The 21270-nt window shown below is 35.5% G+C and overlaps 1 protein-coding gene across 3 annotated transcripts in view; it reads left to right on the forward strand.

Moving 5' to 3' along the window:
• The window catches only part of LOC149560441 (chaperone protein dnaJ 10-like), a 288991-nt gene that overhangs the window by 257781 nt on the left and 9940 nt on the right, over positions 1-21270 (forward strand). The window contains exons 10-11 of one of the 3 annotated variants that reach the window (XM_089824683.1): positions 2841-2948; positions 13223-13355. In XM_089824683.1, the coding sequence (XP_089680809.1) occupies positions 2841-2948; positions 13223-13303 (189 nt within the window). In that variant the 3' untranslated portion in view covers positions 13304-13355. Of the gene's footprint in view, positions 1-2840; positions 2954-13222; positions 13356-21270 lie in introns of those variants that run through there. The other 2 variants (XM_089824685.1, XM_089824684.1) reach the window with 2 other exon arrangements.

The raw sequence follows: 21270 nt of genomic DNA on the forward strand, positions 1-21270 counted from the left end.
TCTTGCCTCTCATTGGTGTATTATTGAGATCTATAGCTTGCATGCTGTATCTATTCTTGCCCTATTGGATAACATATAAGTGAAATCCCTCTTTCCTTGTGTTATTCAGTCTGGTTCTTTGATCTGTATGTGGTTATTGATTGACATAAGTCTGGATGTGTATGTCCTTTGAATGTTATCTTGGTTTTGTAGTGCATATATGGGCAGAAGTGAGTCTGAACACTCTATTTGGTGCATCACCTCTGTAGTTTAGGTAGGGTAGAGTTGTTTTCTGCATCTCCTTCTTCCCCTTTTCCTTCCGAGAGTAGTTAGGTGCGCCCTGATAGTAAGAGGAAGCCGGCCTTCTCTGAAGACTCGACCTCACAGTTCAAGTCCCACAGCTTGGAGGTTGTTTCCATTGTTTCACTAGATTGTCTTCACGCATAGGCCTTGGACAAGGGTGCAAACCTAATTGACAACAGATACCTCTCAAAAGATTGCATAACTGAGGAAGTGAAAGACCTTCTGAAGGGTTGCACGTTGGAAGTGGTATTCGGCCATTTCATGTTGAGCTTTATTGAGTTTCAGACTGAGGTTGATATTTTGGAATTCTTTTTGGTGAGGGATTGCATCATTGTTCAATTGGAGGGCTCCACAAGAAGATTCATTGCAAATCTGATATCGGATTTATTTTGAGGATTTTAATTGCATATCTTAAGGGAGTTTTTACTTCAGTTCTGGAGGGTTGATTGTTGGGGTAAATTGGAATTCTTGTTGGGAGAGATTATTAACAAATTATTCAAAGTTTTAAGAGCAGATTGCAAGTTTTTTTCATCCGTTGCTACAGTACTCGCATGAACATTACCCGCATGAATAGTGCTGCGCTACAGTAACTCGTGAACAGTAAAATCGCTACAATAAGATGCATGAATTTCACTCTTTCCCATGTAAAGTCTCTTTTCTGACCTGCATTGGAGTTCTGGGTGTTATTCTTTAGTCCTAGCGGATTAAATCAGAATCATGGTTGGAGATAAGAAGATGGACTTGTTCTTGGTGGCTGCCAACAATATAACAGGTTTCTTTTTAATTCTGGGTTTGCATTTCTGGTGGTTACACACAGCAAGTTTGTTATAATCATTGTAGTTGTATCTGAAGTATTCGTAAGCATGTAAGTTTAGTCTTCCAAGCATTGTAAAATCAGTTATTCATTGTTGCATAAGATTGCCTTAAGTTGCTGCTGTAGGTACATGTTGTATCAGCATTTGCTATGAGGGTTTGAAATAATCAGTCACAGCTGTACATGTTATTGGCATTAAGATTTCATGTGCTGTCCATATGTCATGAAGATTTCTAAATTAAGTCGTTGAAATTGTACCCAGCTGTGTAAGTGATTTGTAAAGTGCATTGGAGTTCTGGGTGTTATTCTTTAGTCCTAGCGGATTAAATCAGAATCATGGTTGGAGATAAGAAGATGGACTTGTTCTTGGTGGCTGCCAACAATATAACAGGTTTCTTTTTAATTCTGGGTTTGCATTTCTGGTGGTTACACACAGCAAGTTTGTTATAATCATTGTAGTTGTATCTGAAGTATTCGTAAGCATGTAAGTTTAGTCTTCCAAGCATTGTAAAATCAGTTATTCATTGTTGCATAAGATTGCCTTAAGTTGCTGCTGTAGGTACATGTTGTATCAGCATTTGCTATGAGGGTTTGAAATAATCAGTCACAGCTGTACATGTTATTGGCATTAAGATTTCATGTGCTGTCCATATGTCATGAAGATTTCTAAATTAAGTTGTTGAAATTGTACCCAGCTGTGTAAGTGATTTGTAAAGTAGACTTTTGTGTGCCAAATTGTTTGGTTTGGAAGTTGCAAACCTATTTTAAAAGAACCCATATCTTTGTTGAGTGAATATATCGGTACTAATTTGCATTAGTAAGTTGAGTGGATTTGTTGCTCAACACTTTGTCCATATTCAGTCCTTACTTTCCAGCAGTATAGTTGTTTGTTTGCCAATTGTTTGACGAAATTTCATAGTACATATTCTTCAGCAGCACAGTTCAGATTGCATGCCAAGTGTTTGACAAAATCCCATACTTCAGCATTGGTGAGTTTTAGAGGCTTTTTGGGAAGGGTCATTACAATAAGGACTGATTTCCTGTTTTAGAGCAGCGTTTTTGTTGTGGCAAGGCTGCATTTGAGTCTGAAGGTATTTCCATGTGTGATGGTAGCTGCACCTATATGCTAGCAGCATTTCTGATTAGAAGGGATTTTTAACTATTTGGTTGCATGAAATTTATCAACTGATGCAAGAACTACCAAACGGCACTCATTGTTACAGGTGCCATTGTAATTTGTGCTTAATCTTTTCAAATTGCAATTGAACATCTAGTGTTTGCATAGGTTAGCATTGTGGAACTAATTTCAGTTATGATTTGTTCCTTAAGCATTCCTATACTCTGAAAATACAAAAAACTCATATTTAAAAACCAAAAAAAAACTTAAAAAAAAGAAAAACACATTCTTCAGCATTGCTATTATGTGAGCCAGTAGGGCTCTTACACATGGAAGGTGAGAATGAAAATTCTAACATATTTGAAGCTATACAATCTTTAACTATAGATTTGATTTTTTATATTTTATTAACCTAAAAGCATTTTTTTCCATGTTTATGACAGCTGAGCAGCCTATTTTGATATGTACAATTATTGTCATACCTTAAATGCATTTTCAGATATTAAATCTAATTATGTCTAATAGACAGTAATTGTTTTTTCTTGTTTTCTGTGTTGTCATTACATCTCATACTGTATTCCATTTCTCAAGTCACATGAAGTTGCAATTACTTGTGAACTATTTCAGGGTGCTAAGGAGTCTTGTAGGAGAGAAAACAGTTTACGGAAGGACAGTGATGACCAACTCCACACTTCTGAAGATGATACCAAAAATTCCTCTTCGGGACAGTCAAAGGTTTGGTACTATTCTAGATTGTTTAGCTTGAGCAGCAAATTTACTGTCAATTCTCATTTCCATGCCAGGAGTTCTGTGATTTGAATTTTAAAGATGGATGATTCAATGTGACTAGTGTTTTGCTTTGTGGAATTTGAACCTGGGGAGTGTTAACAGTATACTTCCTTCCCTTTTTGCCTTATGTTGTAAAATATAGAGAAAAGGTTCAGTACTTGAATTGTGTATTTTTTCCTTGTGTTGCAGTTTATGGTAGAAATTGTGGATTATTTCTAGTTTCACTTATAGTATTTGGATTATCTGACAACACACAACTGCAGATAATGATGAGTAATTATTAAATTGCCCTATGTACAATCTCTAGCAATGTACACACTCTGAATGAATTCCTTGCACTAGGGGAATTTTTTTCCAACTGTCACAATTTTGTAACCAATGGAATCCTACATATATCTGGGTAAATAGGAGTTCCGTATAATTCTTCAACATTTAGATACAAATCCATTGAAGTGAAATATCCAGATTGTACTAAACTATTTGACAAAACCAGATTAAAGGTATGAAGGAGGTAGCACAGGAGACTCACGTGGGAGATCAAATTGCCTAGAGAAACACTTTTTTATAAGGCTTAAGAGTCTTTCAACCCAAAAACAAGTGGCAGTTGAAAAATCAAATTCTTTATCAGCAACCCCCGTGTTTGTGCCAATCCTGGAAGCTTACATCTCCCAACTATGGATATCCAATGAAGCAGAAAGAAAACAAATGTTTTTTTTATCAAAACTAAGTTGTGGAAACCTGCTAGCAGACATTCATGCAATATGAGAGGCACAGTCAAGGGTCAGAAATTGTTGATAAAATGCTTTAAGTAAACATTATCTAATCGGAAACACAGTTTTCCATGAGTTGCATAAAAAAGATTGTTTAAGAGATTTCCAAATTTTCAAGAAAAAGCATTTGAGGGGTGTAATACCCACTTTCATAACCGTTTATAGCCTATTCAGCTTAATACAATTGGCTGGTAAGGCTTTAGATGTTTTCTAAGATAAGATAATAATATTAATGTCCAACAAAAACCCACGAGGGTTTATTATGGGACTAAGCATACAAACAAAAGAGCCAGCCCAAGCAGCAGCACCAAAAAGGTGACAGAGAAGAAACAAACAAAACAACGAGAGAAACAAGGTAAGGACTAAGAATCCTTCCTTGCCACAAAGAAATTAGTAATAGAGAGACAAGGTTGTGAACAATCAAGAGCCTTAGAATGCTGTCGAGAACCATTGACCGAATGTCTCTACCTGGAAAGACTAGTACAGTGTCTGACCGATTTGGAATGAGGAGTATTGGATGGCCTTTTCAATCCCCGAGGAGAAGGCAAGGGAGAGAAAAAAACGGTGATGCGCTGGTCGGAAATGTGACCCTGAGGCATGAAGGATTGCAGGGTATTCTTCCGAAGCTGGGTGGCCTCCTAAAGATAAAGTGCAAGACACCGCTGGTCAATATAGCTGAAAAACTGTAAAAGAGAAAGACAATCTTTGAAAAGGCAATAAAATCTCCCTCTGATCTTGTGGTAGATAGGGCATCAAAATAGAAAGTGGGTCTTAGTCTCAACTTCTGCCGAAGTACATAGGCGACAAATCCGATCATCCCTATCCATATGGTGATCAGTCCGAACCCGAAGCCAGTGAGAGCCAACTCTGAAGGAACCCAAAGAAAACCGCAGAGTGTGACTTGTAATAACCCCAATAGGTTATAACTTCTTCAAACACCAAAAATCTTTATACTTCAGTTGTTTGACATTTCGTCAAACACTTCGCAAGCAAGCTCTGATACCACTGTAATGACCCTCCTCAAATCTGCCCTCGAAAATGCTCATGAAAGCTCAAGGAATTTTGTCAAACACTTTGCATACAAGGGGTCATATGACTGATATAATTTTTCAGGTTGCTGCAATAACTCTTGTTTCGATTTGCATCAAAGAGAATGCTTACAAAGACTCCAGATTTGTCTAAACAATGACCTAACATGAATGTGCAACTAATTTTGGCAATATTCAATACAAATATGTGACTTAAACTACTTACAATATGCAGCTACAGCAACTAGTGATTATGACAAATACTTTGGATGCAACCTAAGATGGCATTATGCACTTACAACCAAGTGGCATTAATATAAACACTTAGTATGCAAAATTATGACATTGTTTATGCCAAAAAGAGAACTTACAGCCAATTGACATTTTGTCAAACAATTGGCATGCAAACTAATAAGTTGATCATCAAACTCTAGGTTTGCAATATAGATAGTCTAAAAATTACAATCCTCTTTCAATTGCAAAATCCTTGCCTTCCTTTGATACCAATAATGCCAAATGGAAAACAAAGACAAGTACAATATGAAAATAGTGAAGTGCTGATGCTATATTTTGTACTCAGCTGAAAACCTACATTTCTCAGAAAATATGCCAAATGAGAAGTGAAGAACCTGATTGTAGATGGATGTAATAATTTTCTACAATGTTGCCCCTTCTGCTTTGCTTTTTCTGATTTGCTTTTTCAACTGCTTTTTCGGATTTGCTTTTTTGAACTGCTTTTACGGATTGCTTTTTCCGCCTGCTTTTTCGGTTCTGCTTTTTTCGGGCTGCTTTTTTGCCTGCTTTTCCGATTCCGCTTTTTCGGGCTGCTTTTTCGTATTTGCTTTTTTCAGACTGCTACCCTGTTGAATCTCAAGACCATATCTTTCAATGGCGTCAAGATTTTCAGCTTGAAGGGATTTCGTCCTTCAAACTATTGAGACATGATCTCCAGAAAATTTTCCAATTTCTTTGATTTTCCTAAGCATGCCTAAAAGTTGCTCTTCCATTTCTTTTATAGTGTTCTCACAAGGGCTCCATCCTTCGTTTTCTCAATGTGGGATAAAACATCACTCTCTTTTATGTAACTTATGTCTCCAATATGTTATAAAATAAAGGGAACTCTTTTAATTTAAATATTTCCCACAAACTATAGTCTATACATTAATAAAGTTAAATATTTAAATTTAACTTTATAAAATAGCTTTATCAATGCGTAACAAATCTTATCAATGATAAACAAGTCTTCTTGCCGATTTTAAACAATTACTATCGACATACCGCTGCCACTGGATGTCCAACCATATCCAAGATGACTTATTATAAATAGTAAGTATGCCCAAAGTTGCTTCAAAACGCCTCAGAAAGACCTGCAACTGAAACTATCTAGGCCAAATGACCTCTAAGTCCCTTTAATGTCCTGGTTAGCCTACGGGACAACGGGGAAATAGGCTAACGACAACATCATGCTATCATGCTATGAATGCTAAAAAGGGGACATTACATGACTCCAACATTGATAAGATAAACAGGATGAACAACAAGACCATTTTGAACCTTGAGAAAATGCTCAGCATAAAAGGCCATCCTAAGACGCAACCCCCTTGGGGGATTACGCCAAGTAGTAATAATGTACTATCTATAGATATCCTGTTTGATAGACTCATTCAGCTCTCGACGTGAGGGGAGGAGATGAAGCGAAAACTAGTATGAAGACGATCAATCTCAATCCCAATCGAACCCAACAAAGAGGTGGCCTAGGCGTACCAGCAACGAGATTTGGTACAAGTGTCTGATTTCATAATCTCGAGAGCAGAACAATATGCCAGATAAGAGTATCTATGTTTGTTAGTCTCCAACTCCATAAAACCTCAGAGCTGATGAAGGAACCAAATAAAGTCAAAAATGGTAGTGAGTTTGAAAGGATGAGCTCCAAACTCGGCCAAGATAATGTTGTGGGGGGTGAGTTAATGACATCGAATGATATGCCTTAAAAGCAAGGTCTAAACACGTTCAATAGAGGCCCGATTTGAAGCAAGTAGAGAAGGTCTCCAAACAACCGAGCCATAGAGAACAGTCAGTCGAACGAAGAGGGACAGCTTGGACAAAATATCCTAAAAATGATGTTTGAAGCACTGTCTCTCCAACAAGGCCAAGGAACCCATACCCTTACTGAGTCTGGACTGAATAGCTAGTCTCAAGCTGAAGCGAGGTCCCAAAAACTTCACACCGAGATACATGTAGGATGAAGTCATCTCAATCTCCTGGCCCTGAAAGAAGAAATGAAGATGAGATGTCTTAAGATAGTTAAAGACCATTACTTGAGTCTTAGACAGATTGATGACGAGCTGCCGTTGATCACAAAAAGAAGCCAGACCATCAAGTAGTTTCTGTAAACTGTCTGGAGAAGAGGTCAAGGGAACCACATCATTAGCAAAAAAGAGAATGGAAATCAAAACCTGATGTAAATAGCACCCGTCCCCCGGTTGCGAGGAGTTCATAAGAAAATCCTCAAGCTCATCAATGTATAAACCAAACAGTGTAGGAGACAGAGGGCAACCTTGCTTCACCCCAATTGTACTCTAAATAGGAACAAAAAACCATTTGGAGTCCTGAATCTACTAGTAACCTTCTCTAAAGTCTCATAATGGCAGTCTACAGCATGTCAGAGATCCCAATGTCACGAAGTTTATGAAATAAGGCCATTTTGGGAACAAAATCAAAAGCCTTACAAAAATCCACAAAGCAACAATAAACCTTCTGAGAGCGATGCCTAGCCTCCCCAATAATAGCCTGCAAAGTAAAGATATGATCCATGGTTTGATAGTTTGCCCGAAAACTTGCCTTGCCTTTGGCCCTACACTGCTTCCTGTCAAGCTTACTAGATAACATGGTATTCAGAGTAGTGGCATAAAGTTTGGCCAACGGGTGCTCAATCATGATAGTCCTGTAGTTGCCTGGGTCAGAAGTAGGCCCAAACTTATGAATAGGGTAAATCACATGGTGCGACCAGGACTCAGTAAATCCAGTACAAACAACCCTATTAAAGAGTGTAGGAAGGGAAGATCCAAGAACCAGAGCCTCAAGCTTGAAAAGTTCAGCTTGGAAACCATCTTCATCCGCTACTCTATTGCACTTCATAGATCTAATGGCCTCAATAATAATGGAGCAGGTGAACAAACAACAGTGGAGAGGTGGAGTGGAATGAAGAGGTGGTTCCCTAGGAATATCTTAAAGCGAAATGGTGTGGGAGGTCAAAGCGTGGGAGTCAAAGATGGAGGATGGGGGGGAATACCGAGGGAAAAGGATATGCCAAAAGATTTGGGGATTCTGAATAAGCATGGAGCAAAGGGATTTGCACTAAGAAGAGGCAAAAGAGCATTTCTTGTGGCGAACAAAATAGAGGTAAGAAAGTTGCAGGTGGTTGAAATCAGGAGAGTGAGTATCAAAAGTAGAATGAATAAAGCGATGAAAAGCTCTACAATCATCATCAAACCATTTATTCATAGGACAAGTATTCTGACACTTAACACTACACGAAGAGGGGGAACAATGAGGGATAGAAATAAGAGCAGATGTCCAGATGACAGAATCAAGTAAATCAAACATATCAGAGGCCACATGTGACTCATTGAAACTGGTTGGTGTCAAACATCTCCTAAGATGGCAAGAAAAAAGCTCACCATCACTCTCAGGGTAGTGGAAACGAATAGGGGTACAGGTCGTGATAGTCGAAAAGCAGGAAGACAAGAGAGAAGGCGACAAGCAGGCTAAAGCGCAGGTATTAAAGCTAAGAAGAGCATGGTCGGCAAAGGGGAGATGAGAAATGGTGAAGCTGCGAATGGAGGGAATGAAGGAAGAAGAGGTGATGACAGTCCACAACACTCGCACCTCCATAGTGAGGCCAACAGGTAAAGAGGTCAAAACTTGGGAAGAAGGATAAGCCGTTTAGAATAAACAAACCAGAAGACTCACAGAACTGGAGGAGGTGGCAGCCATAACAAGTGAGCGGCCCAAGAACATCATCCGAAGTGCGCTAAAGCTCCATACTAATTGTATCTATCTCCAAAGTGCAAATCGAATTAGAACCCCAATCATGTAGAGGAGTCTGAAGGTTCTTGGTTCGTGCATTGAAGTCTCCAAGATTAATGATATCACCCAAGGTAACAAACTGTGAGATGGTCTCCTAAAGGTCACCAAAAGTGATCCCATCCTCAGCATCTTGAATGGCATAAGGGGAAGAGGTCGGTGGAAAATAACAGATTGCAAGAAAGATGTCCCTCTGTTGGTGATTCTGGTGACCAATATGGACCCACAAGAATCTAGCCAAGGCATCAGAGTGTACAATTGATGTGAACCTGAAAATATCAACCCTAATCAAGCAAGCAACACCCCTGGACCCACGGACCCTACCAGAAGTACGGACCTCATCTCTGCAAGATGACACCCACTGGTAGCCAAGATATCTTGGAAGGGGGCGCATGAGACTCTCGTGAGTCTTTGTGATGGTCAAACTATCAATGGACCCCACCACATCATGAAAGAGACCAGGTAATGACCATAAAGAGCCATTATCGTTCCAACAGTTGACAAGAAGAGAATAGGACTTCTTGTCAGACTTGTCGAAATTGTCATGTGGGTTTAGAGGTGAACCTCTTGACTCAACCAATTGGAGGAGAGTCACAAACCACAACTCTAAGATTCCTAATGGCTGCCCATTTTCCAGCTCGTTTAGCATCTGCCACAATTCCCTATAGCATGTTTCAACTCTATAGCTTGTACCTCAGTGAGATCGTCATCAAGATAAATTTTAGAGGGGAGAGAACAACTTTCTCTTTGCTCTAAGGGCATGAAGGCTATCTGAAAATGAGAAGAATCTAATGAAAAGGTTGTCTCCCGTACCAAACCAACACCTATCCAAGGTAATATTGGAGATACCAAGTTGATCAGAGAGAAAGGAATGTCTAGCAGCAGCAGGGTTAGAAGTGGGTGTAAGACCACGAACATGCAGGTTGAGCTCATGTGTATGCTGAATCCTCTTATCATCAATCTTACCTTGGACAATCTTGTCTATACTCAGCCTGGGGGTAGTAGTATCTGTGTTAGTGCAAAGAGAAGCCCATGATTTCACCTTCTGTTCAGTTTTTGCAATCAGAGAAGTGTATTGTTTCCATTTCGCTCTGTTGTTCTTTGATTTTCTCCAGCCCATCTAGTTATTCAATAACAACCTCTAAGTTGGATTTTAACCTTCTTGTTTCAGAGATGAAAGTATCCGAAAATGTTGAATATTCAAGGTGTTTGATTCTCTAGACTGTTTGAGGTTTGCAATTTCCGCTGTCAATTTAGAAACCCGTTCTCTCATCAAGGTGTTATCAGTCTCCAGCTTCAAAACACGATAACATAATCGTTGATATGTGACGGTTTGATTTTGGGAAGAGTTATTGCCTGTAGTCATTGTAGCCACTAGTAAAAACTAGAGTTTGGAGCCGTAAGAAAACCCTAAGCTGGATGAACAAAGAGTTAGCAGTTAAAACAGCAAAAATCCGAGCCAAGAAGTATATCAGAGCAAATCAATGAACCCGAAAAGTGAAGCAAATCCGATATGAGGCAGTGGGGGACAAAAATATCACAACGATGCTTGGAATGAAATAGAATGGGGGAGAGAAAACCCGCTAAGAAATACTGAGAGCACCCCACAGACCGAACAAGATGATAGGCACACAAAAGATTGGATGAAAACAGTATCGAGCTCTTGGAAGAAATGTGTACGATGAGGGCCGAAAGGAATACGCTACAGATAGTATCGAGGCAGATAGACGAAGGGCACACTAGACGATGATGACTGAACACTCAGAGAGGGAGCCATGTGAAGAGCACACCATGAAAAGCAGACACGCAAGAATAGAAATAATCACAGTAGTTGGAGCGATCGATGTGGGAGAAAGGTAGGGAGTTATTAGGAGGGAGGGAAAGTAAAGATCTTTTGCTCAGTGAATACACATGGTAACAAGGTAAGTGATATTACTCAAATGAATCTGGAAGGATCCAAAAGACAAAGACAAAGCTCATAGAAATTACATCTTAATTTGAGAAGTCTCAATCTGAGTAGAAAGTCATGGAGTCTTGACTGAGGCCAATTGTATAATTTCCTTTGCATAGGTTTTGCACGCACTGATTGAGGAGTCATATACATATTGTCATTATCCATAGGCTTGTGGTACGAATTAGAAGACCTGAATAGATTTTGTTTTCTTGGAATTTGATCCCCAAATCTTGCTTCTTAAAACTCAAACCTTGGAAATAAAGACTTTTCCCCTAAACTATAATGGCTACCATCTTGAAGTTTGTATGCAACTGAATGAAATAAGAAAATCAAACTCATGTTTAGAAATTTTCACTAATTCTCCTCCAATATTTTTTCCCTCCCTATTTGACAACGATATGGTTGTTTATATCCATGAAAATTCATCGCAACATTGTTCAAAGTTCCCTCCAAAGTCAGAGATAAACTTTAAAATCAAATAGTAACAACAACAGATAACATAGTGGAAGCAATAACATACAAACATAAGCAATACATTGACAGTTACATTTCTTAAGGGTTCCAGGACGTTGAATCACATACATAAGTTTTGATAAGATTAAATCTAATACATAAACAAAGTCCACATCATAGGATAACCATAAGTACGAAATCAAATAATATACAAGTAAATAAGAGGCCACATGGGATAACGAGAAAACATAATCATCCTTTGTACAAGTCACAAGGTATGAAACACTAAAAGAATAAACATCATGATAAGGTACAACATCTCATAAGATCCCAAATAATGAAAGTACGATGAATCAATAAATGACCATATAATACAATCACAAGATCAGAAGAATGGAACAACTGCACAAGTGCATCCAGCAACGACAACTAGCTGTCTGATTTCAATGGTATAAGAAACACTACCACCCGACCTCGTGAAACCTAAATAACCCACTCCCACAGTGTTGAGGAGATAAGTCCCAAATGGATAACAATCCAAAAGTCATAACCAAAATCTAGGTCAAGGAAATCCTGATAGCAATCTATCTCAAAAGTACCAAGTACACACATAACATCAAATCCCAAAGGCAACAAAGACACGTAGGAAACCAAATATGCATGTGGCCAAGTGTCATTGCATGAGCCAACTCTAGGGTTACCTTGGGAGCTTCTTTGGACTTCGGCCCCCTAGTGACTCTACGACATTAGTATCCTTTCTTATAGACAAGGTATACTCACAAGGCAAGGTCACAACCAAGCATGCTCTCTACTCCTATCCTAGCCTGTACTAGCACTCAAGGCATGGTCAAGATAAAACACTGACTTTTTTTAATTCATTTAAACCCATTTAATGAAATGTTATCACTTATTAATACAACTTACAATGGATTACCCAGACAACCTCTTTAGGGCTCTGGCCTCCATTGCAAGCCACTTCCTAGCATACATAGATAACCTATCCTAAGCTCATAAAAATTATATCTCGTAAAACCACAATATTCATCTCAGTCCTATACAAGCAACTAGAAAGCACCAATAGATAAATTACAATATTCACCTCAATTCTATACAAGTAATTGGAAAACACCAATAGATAAATCACAATATTCACCTCAGTCCTATACAAGCAACTGAAAAGCACCAATAGATAAACCACAATATTCACCTCAGTCCTATACAAGCAACTAGAAAACACGAATAGATAAATTAAAACTGGAAAATACCAATAGATAATTGATGAAAAACCTCATATGTTACACCAACAAAATTACAATACATGAGCTTACAAAAAAGAACTCAATCTCATCACACAAACACATGGATATAACACATTGGTTGGGAATAAAATAATTGTAACAAAGCAACATCCCATAAAAGCATCACAAAAACAACCACTTCCCAAGCCTTTGGTAAACAATTATATTTAGTTGAACTATTAGGTTTCCCCAAAAACTCATCACAGGATAAAACATAAAACCTCAAGAGGTATATAAAACAAGTGTAGTTAATCAACTATTTTAGTTTTTTTTTTTAAAATTTTTGTTTTAAATATAATTCCATAAAAAATGATTTGCGTCAAATTCATGTTTTCATTTCATAATCATTTCACAATTAGATAAAGGTTATCAATCATGCAATATTATCATATTGTTAATTTAAATAATCTTAAATCATGAATGAATTCATTTATAACATAAATGTATATTATTAGACTAAATCTTAATATCAATTTTATTTCTATAATATTAATCTGGCTTCTATTTAATTCTAATATTAATATTTACTTTTTCTTTAATTCATAATGCAACTCGAAATAACTCAATTTTTTTTTGGATCGGTAAACGACTAAAGCCTAAATTAATTATTGCTATTTATTGTAATTAATAGGGTTGCACGGGTACGTGTACCCAGACCCTTGGTACATGTACCAGGCACTGGGATGCGTATCCCATACCGAGTACGGACTAGGGCATGTTTCTATTTTTTCAAAACGCCATGTCAACTTTAAAAAAAGCAGAGGCAACACAATTTGTCGTGTTGGAAAGAAAACCTAAAATCTAACCTAAAACGTGACATTATAAGACTAAAACGCGGCATTAAATAGGACTTTGTCATAGTAGGTTAAAGTTTAAATGCAACAGGTTAAACATGAGGTTAAATGCAGGCAGACAACTGAAAAACGCGGGCTGGAAAACGGAAGGAAAGAGCAAAGTTAAAATGCAGGGCAAAGTTCAGACGTCAGGTTTTCATCCACGCAGAGATTGTTCTATCGATTTTTTTGATTTCTCAATCCACAGACTCGTGCACAGAAGTATTTGTTTAACTTTTAAAAGTTATGACTTCATATTTCTATTTTTGTACTCCAGTTTTGAAATTATTTCAAAATTATAGTTTAGAAATTAGCTCTCATTTTCGTTTATTTTTTAACTTTTTAAAATTTTGAGTTTAAACTTTTAACTTTTTAATATTTATAATTTTATATATGATCAACATATTATATTTAGGATATATTATAAATTTAAAATAAAAAGTTTAAACTTTAAGGTAAAACAATAAACTTAAACTAAATAAATTAATAAATATTTTTAAATTTCAATATTTATACAGTTTATCAACTTTATTGAAATTAAATGTTATCGTTTAACTTTAGTCTTTAATATTTATATAATTTAAAATTTATAAGATTTAGTAAAAATATTATTTTATTGATTTAATTTACAGTTTAGTTGTTTACTCTTTTGACTTGTCACAATAAACTGTCATATTAAATTTTTAAAAATTTAAATTATAATATAAATATAGATTTTTAAAATTTTAAAAAGATGTTTACAATTTAAATAATCATTTAAATTTTAAACTGAAATTTATTTTAGATATTAAATTTAAAATATAAAGCAATATAAAGCAACTTTAATTCTTTTTTATTTGCTATACAATATCTTCTTGATTGAGTTTACAGTTTGACACTAATTATCGAATATTTTTTTAAATTTTTCCAGGGAGAATGTCATGCGGAGGAAAGCAAGGGTTGTATCCTTTGTGGAAGTATGTTGATCATGTTCGAGGGCCAAAGGGTTCAGGTGGATCAGCCGAGGTCACATGCAAGCTTTGCCCTTTGAAATGGAAAGGTTCTTTCACGAGAGTGAAGGCTCACTTCCTTCACATATTTGGGGTAGGTGTTGATCCTTGTACAAATGAGGTGGAACGATATGATCTTATAAGGGAGCAAGAAAGGGCTGAAGGGAAGGTTACTAAGAAGAGCTCTCATGCTTCAATAATAGGGCTTGTACGGAGTCAACATGGAGATTCAGAAATAGATGTCTCAACTACAGATGTAGCAGTAGAACATGCCCGCAAGAGGCAACACATTGTCAGCTCAAATCCCATTAGAGAATTGTTTGATGTGCATGGTCAAGATGCTGTTGATGCAGCAATCGCACGATTCTTTTATGCAAATGGAATAGCATTTAATGTTTCTTGCTCCCCTTTCTACACTGAGATGGTCCAAGCTATCCTTCATGCACCAACAGGGTATAGACCACCTGGATATGAAAAGCTTCGCACTACTTTACTTGATAAAGAGAAAAGTCGATTGGATGACCAAACTACACCAATGAATAAAGTGTGGGCTATAGAGGGATGCAGTATTGTGATGGATGGGTAGACAGATGCTAGAAATCATCCATTACTTAATATCATGGTAACATGCAGCAAAGGGCCTTATTTTTTGAAGGCAATACATTGTTTAGGGCAAGAAAAAAATGCAGAATTTCTACACACCCAACTATGTGAGGGCATTGAGGAAGTGGGGGCTACACATGTGGTCCAAGTTGTTATTGATGCTGCCTCTGTTTGTAAAGCAGCAGGTATGTTGGTCCAAAAAAAGTACAAGCATATATTTTGGACACCCTGTTGTGTGCATTCGTTGAATAATGCACTCAAAGACATTGGCAAGTTTCAATGGATTACAGATCTCATAGAGAAGGGGAGAAAAATACAAATGTTTATATGCAATCACCACCACACACAAGCCATCTATCGTAAATTTGCCAAGGTGTAGCTACTCAAACCTGATAATACACGTTTTGCTTCTTACTTCATTCTTCTTGACCACCTTTGTGAAGTCAAGGGAGCTTTGTGCTCCACAGCTATTAGTGAAGCATGGACAAGTTGGAGACAATCTACTTTAGATACTGCTGTTGAGGTGCGAGGTATGATTCTTGATGAGCATTTTTGGGCTGATGTGAAATTTGTTGTGGAGTTTATTAAGCCCATATGTGAGCTGATCAGATATACAGATTTAGATAAGGCATGTTTGGGAGAAATTTATGAAGCAATAGATTCCATGTGTGAAAAAGTCAAGACAATAACTGATATAAAAGACCCTTCTCTATATCCTTTGATAGACGAGAAGTTACATGGAAGATGGAATAAGCTTAACACACCTCTTCATTGTGCTGCACATGCTCTTAATCCTAAATGGCATGATATACAAGTGATTGGGAAGAGGGCTGCACATTAGGATAGAGAGGTAATGAAATGATTTTGGGCTGCAATAAAAAAGATCTATGGCCGAGGTGAGGATGTTGCAGTTGTAAGGAGTCAATGGAATAAGTTTTCACGTGGGCAAGGTAAGTTTGGTTCTATGGAAGCTTTATATGATATAAAATTAAAGATAGACCCTATAGATTGGCGGTGGAACCATGGAGGTGGAGCTCCTGAATTGCAATCATTTGCAATAAGATTGCTCTCACAAGTAGCTAACTCTTCATCTTGTGAGAGAAATTGGAGTACTTATGGGTTCATTCATTCACTATTGAGAAACCGTTTGGGGTCAAAGAAAGCAGAGAAATTAGTAAATACATTCACAACTCACTTCGTATCCTCTCTCGTCTAGATCCTAGATACAATGATGGTCCTTTATCAAAATGGGATCAAATCCCACTTGATGGAGAACTTGCTGCCCTTGTGGATGGTGAGGTTGAAGTAGATGGCTTTATTGACTTGCCTATTGTTACTCTACCAACAGAGGAACCTGAGCTCGAGAGTGATGACTATTTGGACAGCATCATAACTGAGGACCTTGACATGGATGATGAAGGCATAGAAGACTAGAAAATAGATTAAGATGTCTGATTTTTGTTTTAGTTTTTTGTTTGCATATCAGCTTGCTGTTTATCAAGCTTATTTCGATATGTAATTAGTTTGAGACTTTGGTACGAGACTGATTAACAATAGATTATAATCTATAAACTTTTTCTGATTTTCACTGTTTAAATTTTTAAGTTTAAACTAGAAGTTTATCATTTCTAATATCAATATGTCCTATCTAAATGATTTATGAAGTTATTGTTCGTATTTAAAGTTTGTCTTCTCTGTTAAGTATCTAAACTCTAAAGTTTAAACATTCAGCAGTAGTATGTATTATAAATTTATAAGTTTAAACATTTTTGGATTTCTTGTTTTAGATGCTCAATGTCATGACTCATGACTAATAGTTTGATTTTCAGATTTTCTATAAGATATATATATATATATATATATATATATATAAACATACACACGTACCCTCATCCCCTATTTTAAAAAATACCCGTTCCCATTCCCGTACCCACGCACCCATGCAACCTTGGTAATTAATTATTTTTGTGTTAAGTGATTTCAAACCCAAGGCCTCTCACATGAGAGCTTCACAAGTTACTGTTGTGTAGTAGGCTCTTGCCTATCGAGATAACTCAAACTTGAAATTATAATTATAATTAAATTATTTACAATTTATCTCCTAATATATAAATATTCATAGATGATTATATAGTTAAATCAACTATAACTCTTATTAAAATTTAGCTACATCACAAATATATATTTATTAACTTATAACTCCACTTGCATTAATAAATATATAAAAAGTTATAACCCATTCAAAGTTTAAAAAAAAAATAATATTAAAATCAACTTATAAAAAATTAAGTAGTATTTATTTATTTAATTTATAAAATTAATAAATAATAAATTTTTAAAAAATTCTGAAATTAATAATTAGTCATAAAAAAAGTGTATAAAAAAATAAAAATTCAAAAATTAAATTATAATTTTATAAAATAAAAATAAACATTCAATTAGTAATTTTGCATGCCTTTGATCTCTCAAATCATGCAACCATAATATACTTAGTTTTCTATATTTAGTATATTTGTTTTCACATGCATGCATAAGTTTAGCTAGAACATGCTTTTTTCTCAATTAATCTTTTGCTTTTCCAATAAATTTTGCAATTAAATTATTTTAGATATAAAAAGAATATTTATCTTTATTTACAAAATTCATGATAATCAATATGACAAATTTAAAGTTCAAACTCTAGTTGTTCAATTTGTTGTTTTTTTTTCTAATTTTCTATAATCAAATTAGAAAGGGTTTTATAATTGAATTAAAAATTTTCTACAATTTTTCTTAGTCACGTTTACTTGATTAATAAGTTTTCCTTTTCAAAATCTACAACATAACTTTTTATCAAAGATTAATACAATAATTTAATAAGTATTATACAAGCACCCAAGATGACACGAAGTAGACACATCTTTCAATAAAATTTTACAATGGGTTTTAAACCCTACCTCAAAACAACAATTAAAATTTGAAACAACCTATGAATGCATACAAATCCAAACCCTTCAAAACTTACAACAATTCGTTTGCTTTAATTCCAAATTTTGCCCTCTAAAATCAATGTGTGGAGAAATGAGCTTTAATTTTGTAATAAAGAATGTTTCTCATCTTAAGGTTTTCGGTTTCACGAACATGCAAAAGCCTTTTTTTAAAATTTTAATTTATTTAATTCTTTGTGCATACTTTTTGCATTTTTAATTATAATAAAGTTTATTTAAATTATTCCCACTTCGTTTTTTATTAAATAATAAGATGTATTTAAAAGACATATTTAGTTAATTTAACTAATAATATTTAGAGTTCATTATTAAAATGAAACTTCTAAATTAATTATTATTAAATAAAATATATATAGTTACACCAAATTTGGACTTTTAATTAAATCTTTAAATTTATTTGAGAAATTAATTAAATATAATTAATAAATGATTTTTTGTTAAATTAAGTTAAGAGCCTACAACACAATGGTAACTTGTGAGCCTCCTCGAACTTAACACTTAATAATAATTAATCTTGGCTTCGGCCTCTTACCAATAAAAAAATTTGTTAAAATTAAATCATTTAATAATATATTTATTTGACTTGATCAGAACTGAAAATCACATCAGACCCACAAACGTAATAAGAAAACTCATCTAAAAGACATCATATGAATTCAAACTCAAGGGTCAAAATCTCGAATTCACATCACTTGACGAATTCAAAAGGGTACATATCTCAGATACTTGTCCTATATTCGAGGACAATTGACTCAGAGTTAGGATTTGGACTTGAGAACTATCTCTCCTCTTTACCACTGAGATACTATGATAGGGCATGCTCATCCTGACAATTCAAGGAAGTTGATGCCCAGTACTTGCAATCTCCATAGAAGTCAAACATATATATATAAACTAAATAGACAACGGCGAGGAGTGGTATATCATGTAGATCTGGCTTAGAGGATGTTTATGACTTCCTCTCTCAACCACATTAGAAACGTTAATCATAAAGTAAAACATACATGTACACAATACACATGTAAGTATGGAGTAACCATAAAATCATATATACATCATCCATCTAATTGTCATCATGAAACAACTAAATCACTATATGAAACATACAAAGCATCATCATCAAAAGAATAACCATGAACACATGAAATAACTGAGTATCAAGTAGCTCATCAAATATATAAACTGAGTATAAAATAACATCCAATCAAATTAGGTAACCGAGTACCACTAAATCATAACACATAACATAAAAGATGGCCTAAAAGAATCTGACAATATAATAAAAACAAACTAGGGGTGGGAACTACAAAATGAATCATCAATTACTTTGATAGCATTGTGGAAACAATTTCATTAAGTGTTCGTAGTCCTTAGTCCTTACCTTGGTTTTTCTAGTTTTGTGTCTTGTTTTGTTTCTTCTCAAACATCGTTTGGTGCTTTGCTTTGGTCAGCGCTTTTGTTTGTATGCTTAACCCCATAAACCCTTGTGGTTTTTTTGTTGGACATTAAATTATTATCTTATCTCCCCTACTCCATAATTTTTAGGATCTTTGATAGATGAACTATTATAATTAAATATATGCAGAGAGTATCTTATTTGAATAACATAGAATGCCTTTGATTTCCTTTGGCAGCAAACTTAGTGATATCTGTTTGAATATCTTCTTTTAGCAGCAATAGCAATATTGAAATTCTATATAATAGTAACAGATAATATGCAAGTGATAGTGTGGAGCAATGAATATGATTATCGCTGACTGCAAGTACTTGGATGTTGTGTGAATGATACTTTCCCTATAGTAGCGACTCCCTTTATATAAGTTGAGAAGGGACATGACTCTGAAGAGTCATGCCTCTGGCCATGTAGAGAAATGCCTCTTCGGAGGCATGTTTGTTAATACAAACAAACAAATAATTAATGCATTGTCGGTGCCGATAATATGACAAGGCACGACAAGGAATTACTGCCCGATAACAAGGCAATAACATAAGTGCCGAAACACATTGAATCTTGAGATGCCGACGACATAATGTGTGATGTCGACAACAAGCATAATAACATGATCTTTAGAAATACTAAACCCTTCTGGTTGTTCAACATAAACTATGCTACTAAATAATCAATAGAAGCATAAACTCAAAATGAAATATATATTTTATTTCAAAAATTTATCATTACAATTAATCATACCAAGTTTTTCTTTAAAGTGTTTCAATTTTGCTTTAGCAAGAGGCTTGGTAAGGATATCAGCTATTTGCTCATTTGTACATATGTATTCCAGATGAATAACTCCTTGATTCACCATATCTCCGATGTAATGAAATGGAATCTTAATATGTTTGGAGCGATTATGAAAAATTGGATTAGAAGAGAGCTTAATACAGCTTTGATTATCACAATAAATCACAGTGGGCTTCAAATGTTCTTTGAAGAGATCTAATAGCAACTTTCATAGCCATATTGCTTCTCTAGCACCCAAGGAAGATGCAATGTATTATGCTTCGGTGGAACTTAGAGCTACTTAAGTTTGCTTCCGACTAGACCAAGAAATCATGCCGGATCCAAGACTGAAACAGTATCTTGAAGTGCTCTTGCGCTCAATAGAACTTCCATCCCAATCAGAATCTGAGTATCCAATTAGCTCAAGATTGACTTTGTCATATTTGATTCCCATTCCAATAGTGCCCTTCAGATACCTCATTATGTATTTAGCTACCTACAAATGTATCTTCTTAGGTGCACACATAAACTGACTCAAGGTATGAATTGCATAACATATGTCAGGACGGGTATTAACTAGATACATCAGGGATCCAATAATTTGTCTATAATAAGTAAGATCTACATCTTCAGATTCATTCATATCATCTTTTAGTTTGTGTAGGTTTATCTCCATAAGTGTAGCGGCCGGTTTACATTCCATCATTCCAAACTTGGTTAATATATCAACTATATATTTTTCTTGATTAAGTATAATATAGTTGTCCAACTAGCAGATTTCTAACCCTAAGAAATAGTGAAGTAACCCTAGATCTTTCATTTCAAATTCAGCAAAGAGATCTTGTTTACATTTCTCTATAAGATGTTCATCACCTGTAATTAGCAAATCATCAACATATAATACAAAGATAACCATATCATCACCTTCAGTTTTGAAATATAGATTTGGATCGGCTTCATTTTTGGCATATCCTAATTTCAGTAGATGATTATCTATTCTTTCATACCAGGCTCTGGGACCCTGCTTAAGACCGTAAAGTGCTTTC

The sequence above is a fragment of the Cupressus sempervirens genome, chromosome 4 (assembly GCF_028749045.1).
Source record: "Cupressus sempervirens isolate cs-2001-9-10 chromosome 4, ASM2874904v1, whole genome shotgun sequence".
NCBI classification, from domain to species: Eukaryota; Viridiplantae; Streptophyta; class Pinopsida; order Cupressales; family Cupressaceae; genus Cupressus; species Cupressus sempervirens.